This window comes from Echinops telfairi, unplaced genomic scaffold (assembly GCF_000313985.2).
Source record: "Echinops telfairi isolate 266 unplaced genomic scaffold, ASM31398v2 ScPeMD7_655;HRSCAF=1070, whole genome shotgun sequence".
In the NCBI taxonomy this organism is placed as follows: Eukaryota; Metazoa; Chordata; class Mammalia; order Afrosoricida; family Tenrecidae; genus Echinops; species Echinops telfairi.
Window position 1 is genome coordinate 23,041,602 of NW_022104553.1, and position 9,473 is coordinate 23,051,074.

General features: G+C 56.1%; 1 protein-coding gene across 1 annotated transcript in view; it reads right to left on the minus strand.

Moving 5' to 3' along the window:
- The window catches only part of VRK3 (VRK serine/threonine kinase 3), a 29,595-nt gene that overhangs the window by 15,839 nt on the left and 4,283 nt on the right, over positions 1-9,473 (minus strand). The window contains exons 2-6 of the mRNA XM_045292647.1: positions 7,997-8,059; positions 6,270-6,409; positions 3,584-3,745; positions 2,362-2,415; positions 817-1,096 (exon numbers count right to left, since the gene is read on the minus strand). Coding sequence (XP_045148582.1) covers positions 817-1,096; positions 2,362-2,415; positions 3,584-3,745; positions 6,270-6,408 — 635 coding nt within the window. The 5' untranslated portion in view covers position 6,409; positions 7,997-8,059. The remainder of the gene's footprint in view (positions 1-816; positions 1,097-2,361; positions 2,416-3,583; positions 3,746-6,269; positions 6,410-7,996; positions 8,060-9,473) is intronic.

Consider the following 9,473-nt stretch of genomic DNA (forward strand, 5'->3'; position numbering starts at 1 on the left):
CTCCTGGTTTTCCCTGGATTTGGCTCTGCACACCTTCTTCCCTTGGTTGGTGTTGCTTTGTGCGTTTGTGGTGGGGAATCGCAGGCCATGTGGGGTGTCCTGGAAGACCTCTGATGGTCATGGAATCTGGGGCGGGGCACCTGCTGTGCCCTCTCGCCTCTGTGCATCCCCAGACTCATGTCCTCGTCTGTCTCTGACCGTCCAGAAGGTCCACCGAAACCTGTTCAGCATGGCATGCACCTCCCCTGAGAGTAGGCTGGCTGGCGGCTGTGTGTGAGGTGTCTTGGCCAGGAATCGAACCCGGGTTTCTCACATGGAGGTGTTAATTCTACCACAGACCCACCACTGCACCTCACTAATAAACGTGTAATATTGTTAGTACAGGAGCCCTGGAGACGTAGTGGTTACGAGGGCGGTTAACTGCAAGGGCCGTAGTTTAAAACTGCTAGCTGCTCATGCTACCTCTGAGGCGAGGCTACGGGGGAGGTCCACCTGGTCTCTGCAGGGGGGCTGCCACAATCATCACCTGTCCTTTTCCTGTGGCCATGCTGGGCCTGCATTTCCACCTGGCAACAGTAGGAGGCGCTGCAGAACAGCACCCTTAGCTGCCTGGTCATTTGCTCTCGGGTGGGCTGCAGCCCCACTGCTCCCATTGCCTATCCAGCCAGCTGCGCTCGCTCCCTTGACCTGCCTGGCTCCTGGAGGTGAGAGGTTTGCAATCTCGGGTCTCAGAGAATGTTGCTGAGGCAGGTCAGCACTGGGGATGAGCTTTCTGTTCCCATGCTAGAACAGAGACCTCCTTCCATACCACCCTACCCATTCCAGCTGCCACCCCTGCCCAGTTGGGGACAGAGCGCACCTTCGTAGAGAATGCCCTGGTCGTCCCTGGTCTGCAGGAAGCTCAGCTTCCAGTGCTGTCTGTTCTTGTCCGTCAGCACGGTCCCCAGGGGCAGGGCCTCGAGGGAGGCAGTCACCCGGCTCCGCTTCAGGGTCTGGGGGCTTTGGCGGGTGGTCTGGGGGCTTTGGCGGGTGGTCTGGGGGCTTTGGCGGGTTGCCTGGGGGCTGGTTTTGGGGGTCGGCGGTTTGTTCCAGGGCCCTGCAGGAGGATGGTCTCATGAAGAAGCAAATGGGAGCAAGGAGTTGGTGGGGAGAAGCCAGTGCAGGGACTCACTCCATCCATCCATCCATCCATCCATCCATCCATCCATCCATCCATCCATCCAGTCCTTTCCGTGGCACAAGCTGCCTGCTGCCTTCTTAGGGCCAGTCCTACATAAGCCTCAGACCCACACCTTCCCTTGGGGAGACCCAGGACTGGTAGGGGAATCAGTGTGGACACAGCCCGTCAGAGGGCCATGGGGGCACAGAGGAGAAAGTGACTGGCTGCTTGGAAAAGTCAGGGGAGGGCTCCGGGTTCAGGCAGGGCATCTGGGCGAGGCTTTGTTGGGCGAGTAGAGGGTTGCTGCGGCGCTGCTGCTCTGTTGCTGTTGAGGTAACTCCCCCACATGCGCAGGGCTGTCGGGCTGAGCCAGAGCTTCCTAGGCTGTGGCCTTGGGGGAGCAGATGGCCAGGCCTGGCTTCCAAGGAGCCCCTGGGCGGGTTTGAGCCGCCCACCTCTGGGCAGCAGTTGAGCACCTCACCGAGTGCCCACCTGTCTGCACCACCCTCTGCGCAGGGAGGAGGAGCTCACCGGCAGCTCACTACAAACACCTGGCACTGAGGCTCTGCCCTGGCTGCAGAGTTTGAGGGTGATCCACGGCACTGACTGCGTGTGGGAAAGGGGGGGGGGGCAGAGGGGCACGTGGGTTTGGTTCCGTTTTCACCATATTACAAACGAACCAGCCCCCAAACCCCAACTCAACCCGCTGTTGCCAAGTCGATACCAACTCAGAGTGGCCCAGAGCGCAGAGCAGAACTGCTCCCTGGGTTTCCGTCCTGCTGGAGCGGGTGGCCTCATCTTTCTCCCTCAGGGCGGCGGGTGAGCGGCCCAACCCTTACCTGATGGCACTGCCTGGGCTCCTTCAAAACAACCCCGGCCCTGGCCCCTGCACCACCACCACCACTGCCCCCAGGGCAGCTGGCCTGTCTGATGACAGTCCAGGCACCAGCCAGAGCTCTGGCGCTGACGGCTGAGGATGGGAGGCAGAGGCTAACCTTGTCCTCCGCCCCAGCTCAGAGTCGGGGAGCCCTCTGCGGCCTGGAGCGGGGGTGGCTTGGGGTGGGGGAGGGAGAGAGGGATCCAAGAGGAGGTACCCGGCAGCAAGGAGAAGGTGAACACATTCTTGCAGTCCACCCCCACCCCCTTATCCGCATCCCCAGGGCTGGTTGGACGTGGGGTGCAGACAGACTATGGGATCATACCTGGTTCCTGTCTGTGAGAGACACCCAGTCCAGAGAGGGAGGCTGAAAGGGAGCCTAAAGGGGTGGGGGGGGGAGGAGGGAGAGACATGGCTCAGATGAGGGGGGCAGCAGGCGTCAGGGCGATGAGCGCCCCTTTCTTCAGTTTGGGCGATAGCGCTTTTCTACTCTCGGCTTCTACCTGCAGCACTGTGTGGGTGCTGTACCCAGGTGGCTGCAGCCTCGGGGATTTAAACTCACAGGGCCCCCTTGCTAGCCTAGCCTGGCTAGGAGCGAGCATGTGTGAACCGTTGGGGTGGGAAAAATCCTTTTGGGGCCCTTTTCTAAGGAAGGGCAGCTTTCGATGGTCTTTGAACATTTTCTGAATAAGGCCTCATGAGCATCCTGTGTCCTTTAGGAAAATCTGCCAAGATGACCCCGCTGGAATTCCCACAAACGGTCACCATGGCCTTCTGCACCGACCTCTCTCCGCCTTGAATTTAACTGGCCTGGGAGATCCAGTGTTGTGGCTGGACCTGGCCTTTGAAGGGCCCCTAGTGAGACTCAGGCAAGTGGAGGTAGACTTGCTGCCACGAGAGTGGTGGTTGGGAAGCAAACCACACATGGATGAACGGGGTGGAGCCCTGGAAGCGATACTTTCTGACTTCCCCAGAAATCCGCTTCCCTGAGAAGGTGACGCCAGAATAAAGCCCTGAAGGGACACAGGGAGATGGGTGTGGACAGAGATAACAGCAGGTTCCAAGGCCCAGCTGCCCAGAGGGAGGTTTGAACAGGGCTCTGCAGGGGAAAGAGGCGGCTTGGTGCAAGCTGAGGGCATCCCAGAAAGGCTTCCTGAGGGCCGGGTCCTGTGCAGGTTGGAAAGGGGGCAGACGGAGGTGGGGGGGTGGGGGGGCGGGGAGAGGAGCTGGCCATCCTGGGTGGGGGTGGGGTGGGGTGGGGGGTGGAGGCAGATAGCATCAAGACCAGAAGCTGACTCTCCCACAAAGAAAAAAACAAACAATCCAAGCAGTGAGTGTCCTGGGTAAAAGGAGGGGGGTCTCCGAGGCCAGGCTGCAGGCTGAGTGCTTGGGCTGTGGGGTGATGCGAACAGCAGGGGGCTGTTCGGATGGGAGGGGACAGGCTGGAGAGGGCAGCTGGAGGCCGGGTGGGGGGCACGAGCAGAGGGGGTTGATGTCTGACCTGGCTGTGGCGGCCTTTTTCCCACCTGGACGCGGGCCAGACTGACCTCGGCTCCTACCTCTGGGCCGCTGAGATTTCCTCAGTAACTCCTTAGACTCGGAGCTGTCACTGTCGGAGCAGAGGGACGACGGGGGAGAGGTGACCGTGCTGGACCATTTCACTTTCTTGCAAGGGGTTTCAGGACTGGAGCTCGGATCTTTCCTGGCGCCTACAAGAACGCAGCACAGTCAGCCAGGCCCTTTCCTGTCCTCGCCACTCTGGAAACCCGAGGTCCCATTCAAGCACTCTCAGCTCCCAGCCCTCCAAGTCAAGCGGTGCTGTCTCCACCAGGGGTCCTCAAACTTTTTAAACAAGGGGCCAGTTCACTGTCCCTCAGACCGGTTGGAGGGCCGGGCTATAGTTAAAAAAAACAAACTATGAACAAATTCCTATGCACACTGCACATCTTATTTTGAAGGAAAAAACCAAACAGGGCAAAAACATGGGGCGGGCTGGATAAATATCCTAGGCGGGAGGATCCCTGGTCTCCACCATCTAAATCCCTAAGCAAATGATCCCTGCCTCTTCCTGGGGCATCTTCCCATCCAGTGCTGATTCTCCCCAGTGGCTCTGCACAGGGTTCCTGAGACAGTAGATTGCTTGGGGGAGCAGACAGACTCATCATTCCTCTGTGGAATGGCTAGGGGGTGGGTTTGAACTGCTGACTCGGTGGGTTCGAGGCCCAACCCCACAGTGCCACCAGAGCTCCCGTGTGTCTTGGCTTCGCTTTTGAAGCTTCTTCTGGCCGTCTGTGCGCTCTTCCCACCGCTGTCTTTAGACCTATCACTCGGTTCACTCATGCTCTCCAGCTGGGTCCCGCTGCCTCGCTGGGTTCCGGTGTTCGCTCCTCCTCCTTCCAGTCCTGCAGAACTCTGTCCTTGGGCAAATGCTGCCCTTCTGATCTCGATGGTTGACGGTTCTAAGGAGGTCGTACCTCCCTGGTGTTACTGTTCCCCTTACAGGCATAGCTACTGTCTGACTAAGGAGTGCTGGGGGTGCACCGGGGGGCTGTGTGCAGTTGGAACCCACCAGTGGTCGCTCTGAGGGAGAGAGATGAGGCTTTCTCCTCCAGGAAAGACTTTCAGGTTCAGAAACCCATAGGGGTAGCTTTACTCTCTCCTGGGGTGAGGGGTGGGGGTGGATACGAGTTAGAATAGACTTCATGGCTGTGAGCACTGCTTGGCTGAACAGTGAAGTGCTGGGACGGGCTCTGCTCCGGCCTGAAGGGTGATCACAGTCTTCAGGCCATAGGCAGTTCTTAAAGGGACGTAACGCTCAGGCAGATCTTTTTACTAGTGAAGCTAACCTACTACCTACCGGTCTCATGTAGCCTTTCGGGCATGTTTTGGTTTAAGAGTCTGAGGGCGACACGTGTCTGCTCCGACTACCTTCTGTCCCCGTCGGTACAGGACTGACACCTTGCCATCAAGAGACAGATGAATGAGCACGTGGCTCCCCCGCTGGGCAAATGAGACCGGCAGCAGCCTACTGGTCAGGTCACTAACAGCGCAGGTGCTGCGTTTGTGTCCCCAGAATACGTTGGCACCCTAAACCCTTTAGTGTAATCCTGCTTGAAAATGGAGTCTTCTTTGTTATGTCAGAAGACCCACAGTTGGCTACTTTCCGAAAGGTTGGAGGTTCCAGTCCAGCCAGAGGCACCACAGAAGAGAGGCCTGGTGATCTGGTTCTGAGAAGTCAGCCCCGGGAAGCCCACTTCGGCCTTGATACACATGGGAGGCGCCCTGAGTCGGAATTGGCTGGGGGCAATGGGTTTGGTCTGTTAGTGTGACTGCACTGATGTACGTAGGGGTGGTGTGTCCTCAAACTCAGCAACCTCATCACTTCTGAGTTACAAGGAGCAGAGACAAGTGCAGACACAGAGACAGGGAGCGTGGATGGCGGGAGGCAGACAGCACGGGCCTTATTTCTCTGGTGCTGCTGTTAACAGAAATACCAGTGGGCGGCCTTAGCAAACAGAAATCTACTCTCTTACGGTTTAAGAGACTGGAAGTCTGCATTCAGGGCGTCAGTTTCTCTGTCAGCTCTGAGGGAAGGTCATTGTTAAGCTGGGTGTCCCTGTGAGCTCTCTGTGTGTCTTGGCATCAACCATCCCTGGGTCTAGGAGGTTCTCAGTGCAGGGGCCCTGGGTCCAAAGGATGTGCTCTGCTCTAGACTCCTCTTTCTGGTGGAAGTCCCTCTGATCTTTGCACACTTCTTTAATCCCTTTGATAGCTAAAAAGCGCTTGAGTCAAGACACAGCACAATCCCGCTGGGTGGTATCCTGCCTCATTGACATATCTGTCTCTACTGGGCCTCATTAAGGTCATTTCTGTGAGGATCTACGACATGGAGGATAATCACATCAGATCAAAACGGCTGACTACATGGTATGAGACTGAGAATCATGGGCTAGCCAAGTCGACATTCTGGAGAACACAATTCAATCCCGGGCTTAACAAGGAAATGCCTGAGCTACTGAGGCTGAGAGGCATAAGCTCTCCCCAGATCTGACGAGAGGGCACCTTCTACAACCAGGCCCCTGAATCCAGAACCTGACTGTGCAAAAATAATGGCCTGTTCTTTAAAGCTGCCCACTTGGGGAATTTCTAGGGTAGGGGCGCCAGAACACGCTCTCAACACAACCACGCGCGCCCCTAACCCCTGCCCTGCTAGCCCAAAGCCCTCGCTCTCACCTCGGGAGGACGGCATCAGTGGTCTGACAGAGGTTGGAGACCTCCCTTGCCCCTCGGTAGGCAAACATTTTCCACAGTAGGGGCAGAATTTGAACGTTGACTCAATATTTTGGCCACACTCGGGACAGAAGGTGATCATGCTACGAGACAGAGGGTGGGGGAAAACAAGAGGCGGAAGGAAAACTCAACCCACTGCTGACAAGTGGGGGAAAAAAATCAAACTACCTGCCGCCACCGAGTCCATTCCAGCTCATGGTGACCCTGGAGAGCAGTGGTTCTCGACCTGCGGGTCGCACACCAACTCCTTTGGGGGTCGCTCGATTCATCACAGTAGAAGAATGACAGTGATGAAGTAGCAATGAAAATAATTTCATGGTTGGGGGTCACCACCACATGAGGGACTGTATGAAAGGGTCGCAGCAAGAGGAAGATGGGGAACTGCTGCTGTAGAGGGAGCAGAGCTGTACCTCCGGGTGTCCGAGGCTGCAGATCTTTATGGGAGCAGGCAGCCTCTTCTTGCGCCTGTGGAGCCGGTGCTCGGTTTGAACTGCCGACCTTGTGTTTACACTGCTGATGTTTACACTACTGCGCCACCAGGGACTCAGGTGATGAGCAGATGACCTGACGATCATCCGACCTCTCTATGGTTACAAGGCTACAAGGGCGGAGAGCTTGTCGCACCTGGCGTTCGTCCCCTCGAAGGAGCCCCTGGGCAGCATTCATGGGTCAAAGGGCTCAGCCAAAGGCTGGTGGCTCAACTTTTCCCTGGGGGGCCTCACAAGAAAGGCCCAATGATCCATGAGCTGGAATCGGTACTGTGCCATGTCCGTGCCCACCTTATGTGGAGGCAGGCGGTAAGACGGGGCGTCCTGCTCCCGTACAAAGTTCACGCTCAGGACCTTCACGGGGACAGTCCTGCCCTGTCCGACAAGGCTGCTATGAGCCAGCGCTGACTCCATGGCGATGAGGTTGGGTTGGTTTTGATCCGGAGAGGGAAGTCCTGATGGTGTGGTTGGTCACATATGGTGAGGTCAGCTGTTCTAACCCACCTGCTGTCCCGAGGGCAGGAAGAGGAAGCTGGCTCATCTGGAAACGGGGGGCAGCCTCAGAAGCCCTTTGCGGGACGGCTACACGTTGGAATCACACGATGGCGGTAGGTTTGGGTTTTTCACAGTCTACAGGGGCTTTCTCTCCACACGTGGCTATTAGAAGCAGCACCCGGAGAGTCCCTGGGTGGTGTCAACGATCACGCACTGGAAACGGTTAAACAGTTCGAGCCTGTCCCAGTAAGGGCTGAGGACAGAGCTGGAACACGGAAGCCAGCAAGAAGTGGTGGCAGTGGTATGCCTGGTGAGAACCACAGACCAGCTGATCGGTGAGGTGGGCTTGCTGGTCCACAGGCCAGGGCGAGAACTGGAGCAGGGTTTTCTTTGGGTGCTGTCCTGGGTACTAAGGAGTGGAAACCCTTGTCTGAGTGGGGAAGAGGCCATGAGATGGACGGCCAGCGGACTTGGTCGAGGTGGATCTGGATCCCCAGTGGCAGGCTGTTACTCCCCTGGCAAACCCCAATATGGGCTGTGAGTGCTATGTGGCCGCAGCGATGACTAGGGGGACCCAGCAGAGGGGTAGAGGGGGCAAAGAAGTGGAGAGGGACCGGCTTTGGGGGGGATTCTGGGTCCCTCCCCCCAGGAACTATGGCCAGTTCCAGCCGGGAGGTAGAAACTTACCTTTGTGGGGTCACGGTCTGGCCCTTGGAGTTACTGGGCTGGACAGTCCATCTCCATGGCGCCCTGGAAGTGAAGTGAAGGAGAGGGACTGGCTGGGGCTCCCTTCACATCTGCGTTTCCTGGGCACTGTCTTTGTGGCCAGCAAGTGCAAGCTGCCACGTGTCCACTCAGCATCTGCTTACTGAGCATCGCACGGGTTGTCAGGGAGCTCCAGCAGCCCTATCCGGTGAGTGCCAGTGGTTCAAACCCACCAGCTGCTCCATGGAAGAAAGAGGAGGTCTCTGCTCCCTTGAGGGTCTACAGTCTCAGAAACCCCATTGCCGGTCGCTAGGAGTCGGAATCAACTCGATAGCAGTTGGTGCATTTACTACTTGCCAGGAGGCCTGGTGGCTCAGTGGTTAAATGCTTGGTTGCTAACCCAAAGGTCAGTGGTTCAAAACCAACAGTCACTGTGTGGAATAAATAATGTGGTAATCTGCCTCTGTAAAGATCTACAGCTCCAGCAACCCTGCGGGGGTCAGGGGTGGGGTCGGGGCGGTTCTAAGTTCTCCTAGAGCAGCAGTTCTCAACCTGTGGGTCGTGACCCTTTTGGGGGGTTGGACAACCCTTTCACAGGGGTCGCCTAAGACCATCAGAAAACACAAACTTCCGATGGTCTTAGGAATGGAGATACCGCTCTTCTATCCATCTCCAGGTGGGTCTGCCCACATGCAGATACGCCCTCGTACCTGGCATGAAGATTGTTACCCATGCTACACCATGCTTTAAGATAAAAATTCATTTATTTGTAATTAGAAGTAAATATTTCGAATTGAAGGCTGAACATGATAAGTGGGACAGGAGGAAAGTAAAAGGAAATAAGAGGAAAGAACTAGGAGGCAAAGGGCATTTACAGAGGTCTAAACACAGGCATGTACATATGTAAATATATTTATATATGGCAATGGGGAAACACATCTATGTGCATATATTTTTAGGTTTAGTATTAAGGTAGCAGAAGGACATTGGACCTCCACTCAAGTACTCCCTCAATGCAAGAACACTTTGTTCTAGTAAACTGGCATCCGTGATGCTCACCTTCTCGACACGACCAATGAAGACAAAGCAGGTACATAAACAGATGTGGTGAAGAAAGCTGATGGTGCCCAGCTAGCAAAAGATAAAGCGTCTGGCATCTTAAAGGCTTGAAGATAAACAAGCGGCCATCTAGCTCAGAAGCAACAAAGCCCACATGGAAGAAGCACACCAGCCTGTGTGATCACGAGGTATTGATATGATCAGCTATCAGGCATCAAAGAACAAAAAATTGTACTGTGAATGAGGGGAAGTGTGGAGTGGAGACCCAAAGTCCATCTGTAGGCAACTGGACATCCCCCTACAGAAGGATTACAGGGGAGATAGGCCAGTCAAGGTGCAGTATAGCACTGATGAAGCATACAACTTTCCTCTAGTTCTTTAATGCTCTGCCCTCCCCCCC